This window comes from Pantherophis guttatus, chromosome 2, assembly GCF_059756535.1.
Source record: "Pantherophis guttatus breed Tessera chromosome 2, ASM5975653v1, whole genome shotgun sequence".
Lineage (NCBI taxonomy): Eukaryota > Metazoa > Chordata > Lepidosauria > Squamata > Colubridae > Pantherophis > Pantherophis guttatus.
Window position 1 is genome coordinate 131,435,123 of NC_142064.1, and position 23,944 is coordinate 131,459,066.

At 39.0% G+C, this 23,944-nt stretch overlaps 1 protein-coding gene and 1 long non-coding RNA gene across 8 annotated transcripts in view; one reads left to right on the forward strand and one right to left on the reverse strand.

Moving 5' to 3' along the window:
• Positions 1–23,944, forward strand: part of CBX5 (chromobox 5) — a 48,534-nt gene that overhangs the window by 1,160 nt on the left and 23,430 nt on the right. For all 7 annotated transcript variants that reach the window (XM_060688956.2, XM_087886746.1, XM_087886747.1 and 4 more), the window contains exon 2: positions 16,744–16,921. In XM_060688956.2, the coding sequence (XP_060544939.1) occupies positions 16,785–16,921 (137 nt within the window). In that variant the 5' untranslated portion in view covers positions 16,744–16,784. The remainder of the gene's footprint in view (positions 1–16,743; positions 16,922–23,944) is intronic.
• LOC132711029 (uncharacterized) lies at positions 7,327–8,162 on the reverse strand. Its single transcript, XR_015732400.1, has 2 exons — positions 8,079–8,162; positions 7,327–7,472 (listed from the first exon to the last, which is right to left on the reverse strand). It is a non-coding gene; the product is annotated as an uncharacterized LOC132711029 (long non-coding RNA).

Sequence of the window (23,944 nt, forward strand, 5' to 3'; positions counted from 1 at the left end):
AAAATAATATCTAGTTACTTGACCGTCCTTTCCTGTGCACCGTACTACTTTAGGCGGTCCCGTAATTAACTGCAAGCCTGTATCAGGAATGTGATGGTTGCAACTCTGTTTAATTTAAACCTGAGTATCCCAATAATTGCATGAGACGAACTAATTTATATGCATACATTCTGGAGCATTATTATTTACTGTGATAAACATTTGTAATTCTATAATACCTGTTTTACTATTTTTGTTGATTTATATATTGCTTTAAGAAAAATAGAACTCAAAGGTGGATTAATTTTTGTCCAGTCTGGCAACATTTATGTGAGATATCATATTAAGTCCCTAAGAAATGACTGTGGAGAATTTTGTTGTGATACTATAAATCTTTGAGACGATAAATGTATACGTATCTATTTTATCTATAATAGCATAGCTGTATGCAGCCATTTCTATTTTTTTTAATTGAAAGAACTTGTGGAACTAATAAAGCATTTGGATGTTATTAGTAAATTTCATTGACTCTTAAAAATATGAAAGCAACATTTTCATGCAATAAAGTTTCTTCCCCTTTGTGTTCATCCTGGACTGTTTCAAAGGTGCTTTTTAAAGAGGCAACTGGACTTGCTTTTTCTTGACATTTTGCTTCTCATCCAAGAAGCTTCTTCAGCTCTGACTGGATGGTGGAGAATGGAAAGATTTATACTCCTTGCAGACAGCTGGTCCCTCCTCTTGGTTCAATTTTGACATAGATGGCCTCTTTGACCTCTCTTTCAAACCAGCAGTCCTCTCTGTCCAAAATGTGGACTTTGTTGTCTTCAAAAGAGTGGCCTTAGTCTTTAAAATGCAAATGGTACTGCTGAATCTTGTCCTGATAGGTTTTGTTCTCCTATGTTGTGCCATGCGTTTATGATGTGGTTGCTTTGTTTCCCCAATGTACAGATCTGCACATGGCTCACTGCTTTGTACTGCATATACTACATTGCTCAGTTTGTGTCTGGGTGTTTTATCCTTGAGGTGGACAAGCTTCTGCCTTAGCGTAGTTGGGTTTGAAGTGTGCACATATGTTGGGTTGGCTGAAGATCCCCTTGAGCTTTTCTGATATTCCTGCAACATGTGGAATGACAATGTTGCTTTGTTTATTGTTCTCTGTCTGTTATGGAGGGGCTCCTGTTGGGTCTTTTTTGAGATTTGATGAAGGCCCACTTGGGATAGCCACATGTTCTTTGGGCTTCCTTGATGTGTTTTAGCTCTTTTTCTTTCCTGTCGTTGCTGGTAGGCAGGCCTTCAGCTCTGATAATGGTGCAGGGTTCTGATAATTCCCATTTTGTGTTCCAGTGGATATGAGAATGAAAAAGTAAATATTGATCTCTGTGTGTGGGTTTTCTGTAAACTTCAGTGTTAAGACTTCTGTCTTCCTTGATGTGTACTGCACAATCCAGGAAGACTAGATTATTTTCCTTAACATCTTCCCGTGTGAATTTGATGTATCTGATGTATCATAGAAAACCATGGTCTCATCCGGATCCAGTTTTAGTTTCCAAATCCTGCTGACGAAACCTGTGAATTGTTGATGTGATGGGTGGTGTTGCCAACCAGAGGAACTAACAAGGAAGACAGAAGTTTTAACACTGAAATTTACAAAAAATCCACACACAGAGATCAATATTTACTTTTTCATTCTCATATCCACTGGAACACAAAATGGGAATTATCAGAACCCTGCACCATTATCAGAGCTGAAGGCCTGCCTACCAGCAACGACAGGAAAGAAAAAGAGCTAAAACACATCAAGGAAGCCCTAAGAACATGTGGCTATCCCAAGTGGGCCTTCATCAAATCTCAAAAAAGACCCAACAGGAGCCCCTCCATAACAGACAGAGAACAATAAACAAAGCAACATTGTCATTCCACATGTTGCAGGAATATCAGAAAAGCTCAAGAGGATCTTCAGCCAACCCAATATATGTGCACACTTCAAACCCAACTACGCTAAGGCAGAAGCTTGTCCACCTCAAGGATAAAACACCCAGACACAAACTGAGCAATGTAGTATATGCAGTACAAAGCAGTGAGCCATGTGCAGATCTGTACATTGGGGAAACAAAGCAACCACATCATAAACGCATGGCACAACATAGGAGAACAAAACCTATCAGGACAAGATTCAGCAATACCATTTGCATTTTAAAGACTAAGGCCACTCTTTTGAAGACAACAAAGTCCACATTTTGGACAGAGAGGACTGCTGGTTTGAAAGAGAGGTCAAAGAGGCCATCTATGTCAAAATTGAACCAAGAGGAGGGACCAGCTGTCTGCAAGGAGTATAAATCTTTCCATTCTCCACCATCCAGTCAGAGCTGAAGAAGCTTCTTGGATGAGAAGCAAAATGTCAAGAAAAAGAAGGAAGTTGCCTCTTGAAAAAGCACCTTTGAAACAGTCCAGGATGAACACAAAGGGGAAGAAACTTTATTGCATAAAAAAGAATTAGAATAGAACAGAACAGAATAGAATTCTTTATTGGCCAAGTGTGATTGGATACACTAGGAATTTGTCTTGGTGCATACGCTCTTTTGTACATAAAAGAAAAGATACATTCGTCAAGAATCATAAGGTACAACACTTAATGATAGTCATAGGGAAACAGTCAATATAAATCTTAAGGATACCAGCAACAAGGTTACAGTCTTAAGTGGGAGGAGATGGACGATAGGAATGATGAGAAGATTAATAGTAATGCAGACTTAGTATTACTAGTTTGTCAGAGGGAATTATTTGTTTAGCAGAGTGATGGGGTTTGGGGAAAAAAATATGGTTGTAAGTCAAGGACTACCTACATATAGTTAGCTTCTCACTGGTACCTAGTCTGCCCAAGGACAATTTATGTCTGATAACATGATTGTATATACGTATCAAGTACATAGAGCCATTTTTGTCTAGTTGTTGAGATACCAGGCTAGGTCACTTAGTTGCAAGCCCCTTAGCTATGAAAGCCAGCTGGATGACTTTGGGCAAATCACTCTCTCTTAGCCCAACCCACTTCACAGGGTTGTTGTTGTGGGGAAAACAGGAGAAGAAAGATGTGTTGGATATGTTCACCACCTTGAGCTATTTGTAAAAACAATAAAGGAGGGATCCAAATTAAATATACAGTTCTAAATTGGTTGCTGGAATGGTGGTAAAGTTGTGGTTGCTTCTCAGTAATAATTAAGAACTACATGTACGTATGGTGTAGCATGCTTGGGCAAAAAACACTTAACGGGGAAGTCAGTGCAGTTCTGGGATATTAGATTCAAAATGTTCTTAATTCTATTGATCCCCACACTTGCAGCGTTTTTCATGTTGGCCATATATAGCCATAATATCCTATTAATAGTGCATTTAAGCGTGAGCCTGGCTTACATGGAACTCTATACGTTATAAAGTTTACAGGTAAGTGCTTTTTGCATCCTAACTTTTTGTTTAGTATTTAACATGGAAGAGATAGTTGTGGCCTATTTACAGTAATCTGCACAGATAAATAGTATCCTGATTATCATAAACTTGATGACTCAAGAACAGAAGAAAACTGAAGAGTAATCACAAGGATTCAGCTTGGAACATGGTAGCATTCAGGAGATTTCAAGAAAGATTCCTCTTGAAATGTAAAAAGTTGATTTTTTAATCTCAACATGAATTATGTTGGTACGTTTCAGGTTATTTTCTAGTAAAAATAAAATTGGTTTGCTATTAAATGGAATATTTACTCAGAATAAGAACAGAATCTAATCTTCTGGCTGTTTATCATATGTACTATTTACACTAGCTTTATTTTTGCTTAAAGATAATATTTTTTCTGTTTTTCTATTATGTACACAAAATAAGTAACACGGTTTTGGTTAATGAGATCTATATTTGTAAAAACCATTGAACAAAGCAGGAATAACTTGTAAAAAAAGCATATATGATTGAGGTACACATGAACATAGCTTATATGAGCAAAAGATAAAATATTTATTAAGGAAAGAAAAAGTAGTTGCTTTCTATGCAGAGTTTGAAACTCAGAACATTAGGATGCTTATGGAATGGTGGGAGCCCTGAAATGACAATGTACTCATTGATACGTTTCTTAGTGATCATCGAACTCTCAGCTTGTTAAATGTTGTTTGTGGGTAGTTTTCAACTCTTTTCCAATTAAAACTATCATGCTGCAAAGCAAACCACCAGCCTCAAATCAAACTTGCATTTTAACTATGCTTTATGACTCCAGAGATGGAATTAGAAAATAGGAATAGGTAGATGCAATAATAATGCCCACATAACTCCCAACATTCTTAAGTGTGCCAATTGACCCAAATAATGTTGGAAATCCTTGCAAAAGGCAAAAAAAGGTTTCCTATAGACTTAAGTGCATGATCAGATTGTATGTAACCCTTCTAATGATTTTCTAGTTCTTCGATATAGACGTAAGTAGTGTTAAATGCAATCTGTAATTTTTAGCAAATCAGAACTTCTGACTGCAAAATGAAGTAGTGGCAGACTCAATTCATTGTTATCTGTTTCTGTCATGCCTGGAAGCCATATTACCTCTGTGTCTTGAGGATCCAGGCCTGCCACAATCATACCGTGGGAAGTTGGGAGGGGGGATTGCATGAGTGAAGTAGAGATAGCCATAACAAACTTCTCTAAGAGAAGTTCAAGGCCATGGTGTCCGGCAAAGAAGAAATTGGAGGATGCCTTCTGTTCGGGAAAGAACTGATTGGAGCTGTGTGGGAGATGTGGGCAAGATCTTGAACTTTCTTGTGGGTGAGGAAAACCCGGAAGTTTTCAGATTTGGTTTTTCCCAGATGTGCCAATATGACATCCCTAATAAAAGTTAGCTTTGAGGAACTTCAAGCCTCGGAGTTTGATTTCATTGGGGGTGTTACTTGGAACCCTGACAGTTTCATTGTCCCTTCATTAAGAAAAGTAAACTAGGCATGGGGGAGATTTCTGTACATAGTGTAAATCCAATCCAAGAATTTAAAGCACATTTCCCTATATTAGATTAATAAATCAAAAAAGTCTCTAGATTAGCTACTTTGAAAAAAGTAAACCTTTTTTTTTTTGCTTTCTGGGAGGAATATAATCTCTAAATTATTCAGAAATTTTGGTGCACCAGATAGTATCCAAAAAGTTAATTTCTCAAAGTACATTGATGCAAACAACACTCATTCTCTGAATATTAAATTAACAGTGTCCTCCAGAAAATTCAGTACAACTCTGTGAAAGTGTTTTTTCTAACTGTCTTTATGTTAGGGTTTGTATATAGATATCACTTCCATTGAAACTACCACTGATTCCCTTCCCTCCTGTTGCAGCATTTAATATTGCTACAGTTTGCTACCACAACGACCTACATTGTTGTAGATGCAGATCCATTTTGATTATAAGCATGGTCATAAAAGTCCTGACTATTATATCCCTATTATTACTCAAAGAGCAAATTTTTATCATGTGTTTTATTACATGTGTAATCTCATCCTTGTTTCAAAGATCTCAAATTGGTATCTTCAAAAAATTGGCGTGGCTGGGAAATATCACACTAGTTTATCAATTTTTAACCTTTTGAATCATGTAATAATTCCTTCTGTGATCTAGAAAACATAAGTGTGTTCTTATGGGAACTGTCAGGTCTTATCATCTGATAATTCCTTCTGTGATCTAGAAAACATAAGTGTGTTCTTATGGGAACTGTCAGGTCTTATCACCTGATTAACTAATGTCTGGCAATCTTGAACAAATGTTAACTATGGTATATTCAGTGTGGAGTCATGTTATTAATCAGATAAGGTAAATGGATGATCTTTCAGAGTGATTCCTGAAATGGGCACAATCATATTTTAGGTAGGAGTTTTCTAATTTTATATTTAGAAGAATGGAAATACCTGATCACCTACTTGATCTTATAACCACAACTGGGACCAGAATTTCCACTGCTGTGGTCATAAAGTGCCATGTCACATGATTGTATTGCTTAAGGATGACAATTCCGGCACTCCCCATTACTATCATTAAGCAAACTCTATTAATTGTTAGCCAAGGACCCACACAAGCCAAGGCAAACCATTTGGGGCTTTGTCCCTCCCAGCTCAAGCCTGAGTAAGGAAAAGGAGTGCCGCTAACTCCCCTACTTGCCCCATTGCAGCTCGGGCTTTTTGACATCTTGCAGCCCTGGAACTGCAAAAAGGCCCTGAACCACAGTGTGAAGCCCAGATCCAACCTGGCCCAGCAGTGCAGTGCAAAGGGGCTTATTGGTTTGCTACAGCTCTGCAGCTACAGGATGGCTCTGAGCCACAGCACAGTTCGGCTGTAGCATGATGCAAAGTCACAGCTGCCCTAATAGCCCTTATCACCTTTCACTCCAAGTCCCCTGTTGCCCTGTCACCCTGATCTTTGCAAGGCAGCTGTTAGCCATGTGGCCATCTTCCCCAGGTCTTGCAAAGAAACTACTCCACAGCATGAGGAAGAGAGCCTCATGCAGCCAGCAGCTATCTCAAAGGGTCAGGCCAGACACACCTCATCAGCAGTGGGAACAAGAAGATGGTGAATGTCAGTTGGGACAGCAGCATGCAGGGTGGCAGGGGATTAAAAGGGGATTAAAAGGGGAAGATGGGTTGGAGAGTTGAAGCTCCCTTGGGGTCATGTGAGCAGGCTGCCAAGTGCCTTAATTTTGATCATGAGGCTGTGCAATCACTTAACTTCAGAGACAGATCATAAGTCCCTTTGTTCAGTGCCACCATAACTTTGAACAATCATTTATTTAAAAGGCAGATGAAGCCGTTTATATTCAAAATTAATAAATAGTATATATGTCTTAGTAAGGTTTTTTTAACACTAGAGAATTATTTTTATTCCCTTCAATGATTTGAAGCTTAAATTAGGTTATAGGGGTTCCTTGTTAATAAAAATATCAAAGATAAAATTATAAAGCAGTATGAAACACAGCTGTGTTACAAAACAAAATCAGGCAATCAGAGACAGTTATGGAATGAGTTTCATTTGCTGCCAGAGTAAATGTAGAGTATTCATTAATATATACTATAGAAGCAAATCCATGTATTGTTAAACTGGAAGAATAACCATGTACACAAGTGGTTTGGAAATAGGTTTCATCAGACAATTGGTGATAGTATAAGTTACTGCTATTGCTATAAAATAAATGTAAATAATGACTAAGAAATTTTTTAGATCATATTTTGACACTAATTTTAAGATTTGATGTTCAACATTTTAATTGTTTTAAATTAGACATTATCAATAGATAATTATAAGGCAGGTGTCCCAAAAATGACTAATTTGTAATGAATAGCAATTTAAAGATGTGTTTTTTAGAAAGTATATTTAATTCAAAATAGATGATCCAGGAGATAGTAGATGGTCATTCTTGTCTGGGCTTAAGCTAAGCAAGGCTTGAACTTGGTTGATACTTGGCTGAAGTATCAGGGAGTATCATGGATATACCTAGACTGGAAAGTAAAAAAAAAATCAGAAGAAGGCAATAGCAAACCAAGAAAACTACATATTTAAACAAATATGGGCTTCTGCCTCAGAAGATATTAGTTGTGATTGGAAATTATTTTGAAGGAGGATGAATATTCACATCAAAGTTGCTGAGGGTACTGATAGTTTAGTATATTAATATGACCATAAACGTTGAAAATGGTAGTTTCTCTTAATTATACTATGGACTGACAGCTAAAATGAGATTGGCAACACTCACCAAACTATTTGAAGAAATGGGGACATTTCAGCATGAATATCAAAAATCATCTGATATGGACATTTCATTTGGACATCATAGAAACTGACAAGCAACTAACAAAATGGTGGCTCTATATTGCCATCTCTTTAATTCTCCAGATTTCAGTGGCTTGTAGCTATATTTGCAATTAATATTAAAATGATTTTAAATTCAAGCAATGTTTTTATTGTCTGAATAAACTGAAATGTTGAGTTTTATACATCAATCATACTTAAAATCGCAAATGTACTTACATATGATTCATTTTATGAAGTCATGGTGATTTTAGCTATAAAAAATAATGCTGCTTTCCACCCCCCCCCCAAATTACCTTTTATTTGTTGCAGCCACTCCCTCCACTCCCAGTTGCTTCAAAATTATCAGAAGAGCTACCTGTAGTGACAGCTGAGTATCACTAGAAGAAAAATAAAAGTGATTGTATGCAGCCAACTGAATTTTTCTACCTGTTGAAGCGTCTTAACAGCCACAAATACACTAATCTCTTGTTAGAAATCAGCATTGTGAGATGTGTAAAGGCTGCTTGAACAAACTTTGATCAAATTACATGAAGTGGATGGATTTTCCCTGTATTCATCATATAAGAGACATTTCTATTATATTTTTCTTTATCTTGTGGTCAGATGAATATCCAGTACAAGGATGGACAATGCAGGGATCCATCCAGACTTTCAATATCCCATTTATACCTTTCTCCCCATCGGAAAATCATGCTACTAAAAATTCAATACCAAAATGGCTGAGACTTGACAGTTGAGTATTTCTCTTTTTTAAATTGAGGGAATGGAGTGTGAGACCTAGAGTAGTCCCACTCCCTTTCCATTTGCATCATTAAAACAGCTTAGATTCCAAAGTTGGCTCTGTCGGTTCTGATGAGGCCACTACAGATTGTCCTTTCTTATGACCACAATTGGGACTGAAATCTTGATGGGTGAGTGAAGTGGTCACTAGGTGAGATGTCATGTGATCTTCGTTCAACATTATGTATGGTGAAAATCACAGGTTGCTAAGTGGACAGATATGGGGCAGTGGTGGGTTCCAACCGGCTTTACTACCGGTTCTCTTCGTGCATGCGCTTTGCGCGCGATCACTTTTAAAATTTACTGAATATACTTGAAATTTCTATAGGCCAGTGATGGTTAACCTTTTTGCCATTATGTGCCAAAAGCGGGGGGAGCGCAGGGGGATCACGCGTGCAGGTGTCCACACTCATAATTCTATGCTCCCCAACCCCCTGCGCTCCCCCCGCTTTTGGCACACGATGACCCGGTGGGTCCATAGGCCTGTTTTTTGCCTTCTCCAGGCTCCAGATGCTTTCTAGGAGCCTGGGGAGGGCGAAAACGGCCTCCCCCCCCCCTTCGGAGGCTGGAAATGGCCCATTTTCCGACTTCCTGCGGAACCGAAAGGCCTGAAAATCAGTTGGCCAGTGCACGCATGCGCGCCGAAGCTGAACTCGCGTGCCCACCTATATGGCTGTATGTGCCACCTGTGGCATGTGCCAGAGGTTTGCCATCATGGCTATAGGCTTTATCTGGTATAAGGCTATGCTTTGTGGTTCATTTGGAGAAAGACCCAAAAAGGAAATGTATACAGATTACTTTTTCCTTCGAACTTTATAATTAGAAATGGAAACTAGCTGCTAGAACAGAATCCGGTGTATCCATTAGGTTCATTTTATAAGAGGATTATTAGCTTAGTGCAGCTACCACTTAAATTCATATTTAAGTGGTAATTGCAGGTAACCAGAAATTGCAAATAAGTGAATGCATTGGGTAGAATGAAGATTATTTCTAGGAGAGGACATTTTTATAATTTATTATGACCACTTGTTTTAAAAAAGACAATTTGCATAGTTTCAGATATTTTTGTTTTTATGTAATCTAGGTTAATGAGTTAAACTATGAGAACATTTCAGAACTTTATCCTACTGCTTTTACTTGCTTGCAATTCTTGATAATCTACTCCACTAAGCCTGGGAGGCCCAGGTCCTCTCCTAGTGCTCCACTTTTGTTCACTTAATGACCACAATTGGGGGACCTGGGATTGCAGTCATTGAGCAAAGCAGTCTCATATGTCTCCCTTAACAGCTGCTTCACTTGATGGAAATCCAGGCACAATTGTGGTTGGAGGAGATAACTATATGCAAGTAGAAGAGCATCAATTCATCTCATTAAGATCTCTACAAATCCACTGTAGGTAATCCTCAAAAATACTGGTACTTGCTTGGAGCATAATGAAAAGAAAGAAAGCTAATAAGGAGGCTTCTTACTGAATGGCTTCTAAACATTGAAGAACAGAGGTACTAAAGCATTGATCAGTCACATCATTTTTCTATGGAGCAGGACACAGCAATTTCCTTAATTGGGATGTTTTGAAAGTGCTATCAGCAGTTCAGAAATACTTTCTTCTTGAATTGGGTTATTCTAATAATAATAGACCTGCAGTTATCTGTATCATTCTACACAGTAGATCACCTGAGTCAGTACAATTCTTTAGGGTCTTGAATATCCTTTTTTCTGCTCTGCTTACCTGTGTAACTCCAGGACAGCTAGCACAGGTGGAGCTGGTATTATTGTTTATAATAATGCACAATATACCTTCAGCCAAAAGCCATTCAACGCTAACTAGGCCTTCCACGTCTGATTTTTTCCACTGAATCACCAGCTTCTTCTGTCCCAAATTCAGATCAGCTCTTGCAGTAACTGCAAGCTATTCATCAAATTCTTCAAAATCAGTTACAGAAGGCCAGGGATTTTATAAACTTTGCTGACCATTGTTGCCAGGCCAATCCTCTGAGTTGTGTGGACTTAGAATGGGTGTCATCTAAGTATCTTGCTACCTGTAACCCAGTAAAGAAATAGGATCACTGCTACCTAGGGCTAATCCCAATGGAAGCTATTATCAACCCAATGATTTCCGGCTCAAATTCAATTTCCATGTTCATCCTGTATTTCATCATTCCTTGTTGATCCTGCTGCCTCTCAACCCTCATTGCTCCTCCACACTGGTCCCACCATCCATTGTGCTTGAAGGGGAACTGAATAATATTGGTAACCCACATTCTGGACTCTTGGCTCCATTAGAGCTGTCTCTAGCATCTGGTGGATTGGAAAGGTTATGCACCATAGGAGCATTCCTAGAACGATGTCAGTGATTTTCTTCCTGCCTGCCTCACATGCCTGTTCATTGATGGTATCCAAAGAAGCCCAGAGCTTAGTCTGCAGGGGAGGGGGGATAATGTCAGGGTCAGTTTAGATTTGGAAAATGAAGAGGCTTATCAGCCTGAAGCGATTCAACTGGAAGAGTTGGCAAGCAGAAAAAGCAGTGTTGCATAGCAACCAAGAGAGGCAGTTATCACTGGCCTCAGAAGAGGCGGAGCCAACCTCCTCACCCATGCAAAGGCCTGCTGGGAGGAGAGGAGGGCTGAACAAAGTACTAAGTCCTGCCCAGTCAAAGGAACAAATCCAGATCATGCCACCATAATATAAGGGGAATCATGTACCTCACAGATCTGTTGGTGACAACTCTCCATTTATCTCATGTTCCTCAACTCTTTAGCTGCCTTCTTGTTTAAGCTGTTTGTCATTAGACTTCTTTTTGAAAACCTTTTTAATAAAAATACTTCTGTAATTTCTGTGGGTCAGGACAGGACAGCTTCTTCTAAAGACCATCTGAAAGCTACAGTTGGTCTAAAATGAATGAGTATGGGTAGTTATGGGCACATCTTGGGTTATCCATGTAACAGCACTATGTGAACTTCAGTGGCTCTCTAATAGTTTCCAGGTGCAATTTAAGATGCTGGTTATACTTATAATCCTATCGGGCAAAGGATTGAGTTATTTTTGTTACTACCTCTTTCTAAAGACATCTGCTTGTCTCTCTCATTTTAATAGAGTGGGCATGCTTTGGATCTCTTCACTGAAACAGTGCCATATGATAGGAGCCAAATAGCTGCCTTTTCAGTAATGGTGTCTGCCCCCTGGGACAATCTCCTTCCCATTTTTCAGTTGGCCCTGTTTAAAAAGGGCTTAAAATATGACTACCCTGAGTGTTGGGGCCTGAGTAAGTTCCCATCAGGAAATTTATTTATTAAATTTATTTGCCACCCATCTTGTAACAAAACGACTCTGAAATAGTATGAATGTGAATCAGGTTGTCTGTCATTAATTTTATTGTTTATTGTAGTTTGGGTGGGTTGTAAGCCATTTTGAGTCATATTGTTAAAGTTTAGCCAGCAGCCACATAAATTCTGTAAATAAATAAATATTCAGTTCTTATTATTTTTACATTGCTTAAAACAAGGCTGTCAAACCCGCGGCCCGGAGGCAGGATGAGTCATGCATTGGCCACTCCCACGCCCGGTTTAGTGAAGGGGAAAAAAGTCCGGATACATCACGTGATGCCGCGAGTTTGACACCCCTGGTCTAAAGCTATTTGCTAGGATAAATTACAAGCACATTCATTTGAATATTAGAGGTAGATAATATGCGGTCTACCACTGATTTAATACAGTCTAGTTACAATATTTTTTCTACATTTATGTTTTCACGTTGCTCAAACTGACCTTCTGAAATCTAGATCCTGTTAATATTTTTCTATATTCAGTATGAAGATTTTTTTATATATGTATGTGTTTGTTTATTGCACCTTGAGACATTTAACAGTGACCGATTGTGAACAGACGTTTCAACAAGCAGAGAAATATTCCTTTTATCCTTATTACAAACAACCAAAACGTTTTAGACAATTTGTGAGCAAATAAATATATTTCATGTCAAGATTTATTTGTCATTTTTTCTCTTTAATTATGTTTGCCAAAGAGAATGTCATTCAGTGCTGCTTGGTCACCACAAGGAGACTGCTTTTTAAATTTCTTATGTTGATCCCTAGGTTAATAGTATTTTGCAGAGTAGATAGGTTTGGTTAAGACAATTTAAATGCATTCTATTAAATGTGAAAATATTAAACTCTTATTCAGAAATAAAGGTTTAGCACCATACTGTTATAGATTGCAAAAGCATGAAGACTTCAAGTTGAGGGGTCCTTGATGCTCTCTGAACTCGCTTGTTTCATTACCCAAACTAGGTAACATCATCAGTACTTTGAGTTGGAACTCATACTCAGGGTCACTAATAAATAAAATAATTGTTTAAATATAGATGTCACCCTGTGCTATTATTAAATTAATATTAAATTAATATTTAATGGTTTTAATCTTCTGGAAGTATAGTAAAACAGAGACTTCCAGAACTCGGTTTAAAGGACTTTAGAAACAATAAACAGAATTTCATTTTGGTCTTAGACAATGGAAAAAATCTGGTTAGAGATAAATTGCAAAATAAAATTACCATTGTTAATAAAGCAGTTTAAGACATTGACATAATTTTATTTCAGTATTGTGTAATTATATTAATGAAAATGATGTAATAAGAAATTTTTAAAAAACTCTCTCCATCAAGCACAGCTGAATAGTGTTTATGTAGTAATCATCTACATTCAAATTATTTAAAACTGGGAATGTAATTTATAATTGCCCAAGGAAAGTATAATTACTCCCCTTCCCCCTTGCAGTCTGGTAACTTGTGGTACAGGTAATTGATTTTTTACTCTTGGAAGACCTGAAGAGCCAGATTGGAGACAGATCATCTTGAAAGAAGTCTGTGTGTTCACTAAGAGCATATAATCAATCAAATCCACATGTTTCTTTGAAGGGCAGAATATTAGCATTCACTCAGAGCTGAGTCCTCCTAAGCCAATATTTCAAACTGCGGTGAATGTTTATAGCCAAGTTATAAATTGCTGGAAAAATAATGCCTTTGTATAAGTAGCTGTGACAGTACTTTTAACTACTGATCCACGAACACAACATCACTGCATTCCAGGTTATTGTAGCTGTAGCAGTGGGACTCTAGGTCATAAGAAGAATCAATCATTTCAGTTATTTAGTCTTTTAACCCCACTTTTGAATCAAACTTTCACTTATTGTATGTCATTTTAAAAAAATTTAATTTTGTCTATCAATAGGTCCACTAAATTACCTAATTAACAAATGAATTCTCTAACTGCTATGAATATAAATAACCTACTATGTATGTGTACGTGTTCTTTTTACAATGGGAAGAAGGATTTAAGATAATGTGTTTATCTTTTAACTATGTAAAAGTGGAGCAATATTTGAAGGTGTTTTTTTTTTAACAAAGTAAACATCCAATTACCCTTGCAGCAAAGATTTAAATATTTCATATCAAATATTTCTTGCTGTCAAGAGCATCATTTCTGTCTCTTTTCCCCCCCTTTTTATTTCTAGATCTTTTTTTTGAAATCCATTCTCCATCCACATTCCTATTATTCCCAGAATGACTCCTTTGCTTTTCCCTAGTCACTATACCAGGTGTTAAAATGTTTATACGCTTCTATGACATGAGTAATAAGGGCAATCTAGCAATATAAGCATTATGAGCATTATGCTATAGCGATGTGGCGCTCCCACGTAACACCTCTCCTGCGCGAGCCGCATTGGCTCCCGGTGGTCTTCCGGGTGCGCTTTAAGGTGTTGGTTCTCATCTTTAAAGCGCTCCATGGCTTAGGGCAAGGGTATTTGCGAGACCGCCTGCTGCTACCGATAACCTCCCACCAACCAATACGCTCTCACAGAGTAGGCCTACTCATAGTACCATCATTAAAACAATGTCGTCTAGTAGTTGCAAGGGAGAGAGCCTTCTCTGTGGGGGCACCTGCCCTGTGGAATGAGCTGCCTACTGGAATACGATTGATCCCGGACCTCCGGACCTTCCGTAAAGCCCTGAAGACGTTTTTATTCCATCAAGCCGGCCTAGCCTAAATGGTTTTTAATTGGGATTTTAAATTTTATGGATTTGGGGGTTTTAAATTGGGAAGCTAGTGATTTAATTCTTTTTAATTATCTTAACTTTTGTATTTGTATGTTTTTTAATTTTGGCTGTTCACCGCCCTGAGTCCCTTCTGGGAGAAGGGCGGTATACAAATTAAATTAATAATAATAATAATAATAATAATAATGATGATGATGATGATGGTGAACCTAAGACGTGTGCCAGAGGTGGCACGCTGCGCCTTCTCTGATGGCACGTGAGCCATCGCCCCAGTTAAGCTGCGCCGCACATGCGCACATGTCTCCTGCCGCTAGCTGTTCTTTGGGTCTCTGCCCTGTGGGAGGGCCACGTGTGCATGCGCGGGGCGGGGGCGGCAGGGGGCATTCACGTATTGTATTTTGGGGGTTTGGGCGCGCTTTGGGCACTTGGTCCGGAAAAGGTTAGCCATCACTGTGCTATAGTATAACGGTTAAGGTGTTGGATTTTGATCAAGGAGACCCAGCTTCAAATCCACTTTTAGCCATGGAAAATTACTGGGTAACTTTGGGCCAGTCAGTCTCTTTCAGACTAATCCATCTCACAAGAGTGTTGTGGAGATGAAATGAAGTGTAATCCCGGTGGAAGCCTCGAGCTTTTGAAAAACAGGATGTAGACTATCAAGTAAATACAATTCCTGTTCTAATGGTAACTTCTTGTAAATTCCAATTTGACGTACTTTCTGCTTTTTCTTTCCTCAACTAAGTTACTTAGATTTATCTTTGTACTGAAGTAACAAATTTATCTTTGTACTGTGTTCCAAAGTAAGTACAAATGACTTCATTAGTTCTTATTTCCAGAAAGTGAAATGCCTTAGTATCTGGAAACCTTTATATTGAATACATATACAGTGATTAGCAGAAAGCACAAAAAGCATGCTTTTTTATGTTCAACATTATTCTAACACCATAACTTTAGTAACCTCAGAAGTTCATCAGAGTTTTCTGTGACTATATATTGGATTTGGTGGAACCTGGATCCTGAGGCAAAGTAAGCTAAATTGGAAAATTTTAATTCTGCTCCAAGGTGGAGTAGAAAAGTCTGAATTCAGTCGATGACTTAACAAAGTTTCATTCTGATTTGTTTTCAAGAAGACCTGTAAAAAGTGCTAAAGGTGAAAAAAGTGGGAGGTACATTTCTTCATGCACTTAAGTAAACATTAAGGTAGGGAAAATGTGGGAGAATCGGGATGTTCCCTCTGCTTGAGAAGATTTTTAAACTTCTCAAACTTTTAAATGTTTACATTTGAGAAGATTTTTAAACAGTCTTACAGGCCCTGTGTACATAGCAGATGACAATGACAAATAATTCTGTTTTCTGGAAGCTATATATGAATTATTCATTTAAAATGTGTGTGAAATTACCATTCATTTTAAGAATAAGATACTGCACGAATAAATGTCTGTGGACAGAGGCAAGGACAATACCTTTTCCTGGTTTCAGTCATTCATTTTAAGTAATTGATACCTATGTTAAAAACACTTTTTAGAGGAAATATAGAATTTAAATAAATAGGGCTTAAGAATATACTAATAAATGTAGGAGATTGGGCCTTGATTTGGATATTCTCATTATTTTTCTACAAAGAATTTTGAATTTAAAATGAACAGCCGAATAATGCTCAGTTTGTTGAATTCCAATCAGATCTGCAATAAATAAAACATTGGTATTTAATAATTTGTGGGCTAATTTTACCATTGTGGATTTTTTATGAGATAAATAGTTTTTTCTGGATGTTATAAATTATATCAATTAATTCAGCTGCACAGTCTTTAGCAACTGGTATCAAAATGGTTAATATTTCAGCTGAATTGTAGGTAGCTTTAAAATTGTATGTGGTTTTGTGGATTATTATGCTTATATCAACCATTTTAAAGGAGAACATGGAAGAAAAATAACTTTATTTCTCCTTGGTATCGAAATTCTCCTCTAAAATATGCTTCCAGATTTCCCTGTTAAGCAATGAATGTTAGTAATCAGATATGAGACCTTTGAGATGTGTACTATATGGATGGATGTTTAGCATGAGATTATGGAAACAGAAACCGGTTTGCAGTTACCACCAATTAACATTTCACTTCCGATTTGCAGGAATTGGGTAGCCTTGGTGCATTAGGTACAACTTCTGCGCTATGGGAAAAAGAAACAAGAGGACAGCAGATAGTTCGTCCTCTGAAGAAGAGGAGGAATATGTTGTGGAGAAGGTTCTAGACAGGCGTGTTGTGAAGGGTCAAGTGGAGTATCTTCTCAAGTGGAAAGGATTCTCTGAGTAAGTCCAACTTTCCTTCTGACATGGGCTTTGATCTTTCTTGGTAGCAGAGCTCCAGGCAGTGTTTCAAATTAAAAATCCATTGCCATTATTCAAGCTTTCCCTTAAAGGAGGAAGGTAACCCCCACAGGTGGGAGCTTGCTTTGCTCACTCCAAATAAGAGTGGCGTGCATCCATTTAAATAAGTGGGTCATGAGGCAAAGCCTGGGACCTTAAAATGTGTTTTGGAAATACTGGCATCTGCGTTCCCTCTCTCACTTCACAGAGTTGGTAGTTCCACTTGAGTTATTCACCAGCACTATTGCTTAAAGAGCTTCATAGAGGAAAAAAAGTTAATTCCCTGCACTCCACACTATAATATATTAATTCTGCAATAATTCTGTGATCTTAGCTTCCCCGTTGTGGATTGGACTTTTGCCCCACTTGGCTAATAAAAGCAGTCAAGCAGGGGACTAGAAGTAGGATCCAGGCTGTAATCAATCTTTCTTTTGAGAGAAGGGGAATTCCTAGAAGCCCCTAAAGAAGAACTTCCTTAAAAGACAGGACTAGATACAACAAACATCCTCTTCCTTTTTTAATTAAGTGGTGGTGGTGCAATTGCAGAAGGCTCTGGAGGGTGGATTATTTTAGCCCATTGTAGTTTGGGTTCAGACCTGAGCATGGGATGGAAGCATGTGGGTCACTCTTCTGGCCGTCCTACAGTGAGGCTTGAATGTGACCATCTGTTCTGTCCCTGTCTCACAGTCAGCCAGGAGTTAAAATAAACTTGCAGACAATAATTTCCTTCGATAACAGAATTGGCAGCAACCCAGTAGCTGCTTGCCAAAAACTTTACTCACAGAGGGAGGTGTTCCTCCTCTGTCAGATAAACCAAAATAAATTCACAAAGCCAAAGAATTGTCAAGTCCAGTCCATAATAAATCCAAGGAAGGCAGATAACGAAGTTCCAGAGACACAGTATGAATTGCTAGCTGTTCAGTTTTGTCCGTCACAAAGCCTGAATGGCCACCACACCGCCTTTTATCCCCTGTGGGGTGTGGTCCAGTGACTCAGCTTAAGCTCTGGCACGCCTCCTTCTCTGCTGCATGCGCTTGTCTTTCCAATGCTGGCAGGGATCCAGCCAAGACTTATCTCCGTCGCTGTCTAACTGCGGCTGCTCGGAGATGGCTGGCTCCTGGCCTATCTCTTCTCCTTCAGGAGACACCTGAGGCATTGCCAGAGAGGAGGGTCCTGGAGAGGGAGGCCTTGCCATCTCCTCTCCTTCAGTTTTGGAGTCTTCTCCCTCCAATAAGACGGGCTCGGGGGTCGGAGTCACAACACCATCCTTGTTCTTCTGAATCTCTTTGATACCGTCAACCACAGTCCTTCTGGATTGCCTGCAAGGGATGAGAGTTGGAGGCATGATGCTGTAATGGTTCCACTCCTACCTGAGGTGTCCAGATGTTGACTGGAGGAAAAGAGGTCAGACTCCTAGACAATTCTGTATGAGGTCCCTAGTTGAGTCCTTTCCCCTGTCCTCTTCAACTTCTATATGAAACCATTGGGAGAAGTTATCTGTTGGTTTGGAACAAATTATCATCTATAAGTGATTGCACTTCTCTGTCCTAGGCCTACTAGGAGAAAGATAGAAGTCATGACCTGATGTCTGGAGGCAGTCACAGTCTGAGTGGGGAAAAGCAGATTCAAACTCAGCCCAAGCAAGACAGAGTAGTTATTGTTTCAGAGAATGTCTGATTCCGGGATTGCACCAGCTTTGTGCACCTTTGGGCAAAGCACACAATTGCAATCAATTTGTGTTTGTGAATGGCTACTGGTCAAAGACCAGGTTGAGACCATGGCCTGAAGGGCTTTTGCACAGCTTCAACTAGTTCACTAATGCAGCTTCCCTGGAACACAGTGCACTGAAGATGACTTCACGCCTTTCTCATCTTCAAATAAGGTTACTATAACCTGCTGTACTTGGAGCTGTGCTTAAGGACTGTGTGGAACCTTCACACAATATGCATGCTCAACCAAGAATTACAAAACTGCCTCTGTGGCAGGAGCTGCACTGGTTATCAGTAAGCTTCCAAGTGCAATTCAAGACTCTGATAATTATCTACAAAGCCCTACAATGGCTCAAAACCTGAGCATCTTAGGTAGTGCCTTTTCCTAGCTGCTTCTGTCCTCCTACCCAAACAACTAAGAGTTCCCAACCTATCAGGAAGTACTGCAGGGAGTGGGGAGGCTAGTGAAGGGTGTTCTCTCTAGCAGCTCCCTCCTTTAGAATACCTTGTCCCCCTCCTCAGAACCTTTCAGAAGCAGGCAGATGCATGGTTCTTTTGGAAGGCCTTATGGCCTTTTACCATGGCGTCATATTCAATAAATTTAACATTGTTTTTAACATCAAATCAGATTGAGATTTAATTGAATTGCCATTTTAATTAATATCATCTCTATTGCATCATAGGGAAATTTTGTAAGCTCCTTGAACGCTATAAAAGAATAGAATTTTGGTATTGGATGTTAAACATCCTGGATATTTCTGTTTTTACTTTTTTAAAGGAACTTTTTAGCTGCTATAGCGATTAAAGTAAGTTGAAAATTGCAAGATAATGCCTGAAAATCTGTGGAGCCAAGATAGGCCAAGCAGAATTTTCAGGATTATGTAATGGAGTTTAAGTGAATAGATAACTGCCCAGTTGAATGTATCAGAGTAAAATATGCAGAAGAGTGGGGGGGTTTTAAGCACCCAAGATGAACATTCCTTCTCACTTAACTTACTACAAAATAATTGCTCTGAAAAAGATGTTTGTGAATGTGTGTATTCATATGTATTTGTATCCTGGTTTATTAACCTGGTTCTGCCAGATAGCTTTACAGTTTCAAAAGATCAAAGTAGGTTATCTGTTTGTAGAATCATTATCTACAAGATTCATATTTGAGGATGTGATATTTAAATGGATGCACACTACTTGATTGTAGGAAGGCAAATCCATCAAGCCAGTATTAAGGTGTTGACCTATTGTGCAGCAACTGAAACAGCAGATCCCTCTGATATCACAGCAAAAAATTAGAAACTTTCTACATTTGGCAGGGACTTGCAATATTTCAGTTAATCAGACATCCTGAGGTCTTACTCTGTCTTACTCTGTTACCGAGGTAAAATAGCTGTTGATTATTCATCTCCCAGACTTGCTGGGAGTTGGGTGACATATAAGCTTAATTCTTTTTATTATTTCCAAGATGCTTTGATATATATGGTATTTTGCTGTGATCTTATTTATTTAGCATATGTGATCCATATATAGGATACAAATTAGCCTAATTAACCTGTGGGATTTTTTTCATTTCATCATGTCTTTTTTCCTTGAGTGGATTTCTTTAATTTCTTCTTCTAGCCTGGATGTTTCTCTGACACTCAGACATTAGTTTGCTGCCATGAGGTTTTAATTGGCTTTAATAAAGGATTATTATATTATTTATTAGCATTTATTTAACATCTTAATTACTATTTTAAGAAACCAGATGTGTAAGATAAGGGTGTTTTCTGACAAATACTTTGCATTTTAAATGTCATGCTGGTCTGGTATACAGGAAATCCACCTACTACTTGGGAAAATGCCCTTTGCCTGGATATGTTCCATTTGTAAAAGTGATTCTTACAATATGCATTTCTATAATAAGATGTACATTTAATGTTTTATACAGGTAGTCCTTGACTTACGATCATAATTGAGCCCACAATTTATGTTGCTAAGTGAGTTTTGTTCCATTTTACAATTTTTCTTGCCATGTTTGTTAAGTAAATCACTGCAGTTGTTAAATTAGTAACATGGTTACAACTACACGGTTGTTAAGTGATTCTGTCTTCCCCATTGACTTTGCTTGTTAGAAGGTCGCAAAAGGGGATCACATGACTCTGGGAAACTGCAACCGTCATAAATGTGAGTCAGTTGTCACGCATTCAAATGTAAATCATGTGCTTGCTGCAACAGTTCTGTGTGAAAAATAGTCACAGGACACTTTCTTCAGTACCCTTATAACTTTGAACAGTCACTAAACGAACTGTTGTAAGTCGAGGACTACCTGCATATCAAGGTTTCAAAACTGACTTGTAAATAACAGCCCTATGCAGGAATGAGATGGTAGATAAATATAACAAATTTTGTAAGTGCCTGGACGTTTCAATGAGGTCCCACTCGTCATCTTCAGGCTGGTGTCTTCGGCTTTGTGCATGTGTGAGCAAAGCGTGATCGGAGATGCCGTCTCTCTATAAACACTGGTGGGGAGGTGGGGAGTGTTGGCTGCTGTTGTAAGCGGGTTGGTTGGCTGTGTTGTTACATCTTGATTAGTTGATGGAGTTGATGTTTGCATCTGGTGAGGATGATTGGTGGTGGCATCATGTGTTATCCTGTGGCTGGTGTCAATGTTTGTGGCTGGGGCTTGTTTGTTGACTAGGGCTAGTTTCCAGATGTTCCAGATGAAGGAACCAAATTAATCTCCAAAACTGAACACTTCAACAAGAGAATAATTATGGAAGCCATCGAAATAGAGAAACACCCCCATAACATGAATAAACATGACGATACCTCCTGCCTACCAGACATCTGGAAACTAGTCCTAATCAACAAACGAGCCCCAGCCACAAACATTGACACCAGACCCAGGATAACACATGACACCACCACCAATCATCCTCATCAGATGCAAACCCAATCCCATCCCATAGACGAAATGCAGCCACCGTCCAGGAACTGGACCGCGGTGGCATCGCCAGCAGCTGCGCCCCTCTCCGATCCCCACACAAAGCAAACTAACACATGCCATGAGCACATGACAAAACCTCAGACTCAGAGCCAAACCAAAGCCCGGGATGTTGCATCACAGCCATCTGCTCAAGACATTACATCATAGAACTCAGGATATTATAACACTAAAGCTCAAGATGTTACAACACAGCCAACTACCCAGGATTTTGCAGCTCAGGACTCAGGATGTCACAACACTGGAGCTCAGGGTGCTGCCACACGGCCCATTAACCAGGTCATTACAACACAAAAGCCTAATGGGCACACAGCTAGGACCTCGTCCACACAGGATGTTACGAAACAGCCGACTAATCTGCAAACATCAACTCCATCAACTAATCAAGATGTAACAACACAGCTAACCAACCCGCTTACAACAACAAAGCCACCACTCCACACCTCCCCACCAGTATTTATAGAGAGACGGCATCTCCGATCACGCTTTGCTCGCACATGCACGAAGCCGAGGACACCAGCCTGAAGATGACGAGTGGGACCTCGAAACGTTGCCAAGATACTCTCAATCTTACATGGGAAAAGACCCGAATACACCAAGACTTGCATACATACATACATATATATATATGAATGTATATCTTCGCAAGTTTTCGCTGGTGTGTGTATGTAAAAAGTTAAAATCTCAGCTGTTTTTAAAAGTCTGTTAGTTGAAATGCTTAAAATCCTGGCTAAAATCCCAGCTTAAGATCCTCCCAAATCCCAACAAAACACTTTGTAAGGTCTTTTGAAACTCTGGCTAAAATCCTAACCAACACTTTAAAAGTTTTCTTTTTGGCTTAACATTTCGACAAGCTCTCTAACTTGTCATCATCGGGCCCCTACTTTCAGTTTAGAAGCTGTGGGTATGCTGCGAGATCGGAGTTGTCACTTTTCTATGTTTGCTGCTGCTGACGTATGCTGGTTAGCCTGCAACTCTGTGTCCTGATTGGAGGGCAGCAGTTTTTTCTCTTGCTTCATTATCCTAGCTGCAGCCTGACTGCATGTTAAAGGCCCAGCTTTCTCTGGTTCCCTATTACTAACTGTCAACTGCAAAGAAGGAAGGATTCTGGTAGGCATCACAACACCGCTGATTGCTTGTTGAGATCTCAGCCTCTCTTCTGGCTCGGTTCTCTCTCTCTCTCTATTGCTAGCTATCATCTGCAAAGAGGGAAGGACTCTGGCAGGCATTACAACACCACTGGTTGCCTGTTGGGATCTCTGCCTATCCTCTAATGTTAAAACTCAAGTTTCCCTCAGTGCAGGTCTCCAAATACTTGATAACCTAGAAGCGTCATCTCGTCTATTCATATTCTGCGGCCTCTTTTCAATTTCGATAGCCTCCCTAATTATTCTCTTATTAAGATGTTCCTCTTTCACCACTGTTCTAGTATTGTTAAAGTCGATATTATGTCCCGTGGCCGTCATGTGTTGTAACAAGGAAGAAGTTTGCTCTTCTTTTTTCATATTTGTGAAAAAAGAAGAACACACGTTTGTGTTGTTCTATTTTTCACTGCGTTTCACTGTCAAAAAGAAAACTTTTAAAGTGTTGGTTAGGATTTTAGCCAGAGTTTCAAAAGACCTTACAAAGTGTTTTGTTGGGATTTTGGAGGATCTTAAGCTGGGATTTAAGCATTTCGACTAACAGATTTTTAATGATGCGGGAAAACACCCGATATATACATACATACATACATACATACATACATACATACATACATACGTCTTATAGGGCCTCATCAGTTAGCTACACCCTCATCTCATGTATCCTCCCTGTAAAGGTACAATATTTGTTTTTCTTTCTTTTTCATAGGTTTTATGTGTATTTCTCTTTAGCCAGGTTCTACCTTCGTAAACCAAGATATTTATTTATTTATTTATTTATTTATTTATTTATTTATTTATTTATTTATTTATTTATTTATTTATTTATTAAATTTATATACCGCCCTATTTTCCTCCCTCGCTGCTCAGATATTCCACCGATTGGGCTAAGATCCACTGCCACTGGACTGACTGGGTGCCATTCAAACTTCCTCTACAGCCTGGTCACGCCCCTCTTTTCTGCGCATGTCCAGTCTTTTCACTCAGTCACAGGTGATTAGACTGGTGTGCCTTTTGTTCTTAGGTTGAATTGTTTTAAATAGCAGGAATTTTGGTTGTTGTTTTTTTTTTCCTTCGGAGAGTTGTGGATTCAAAGAGATACAGTGTATCGGTGCGGAGCAGCTTCGGCGTTTCC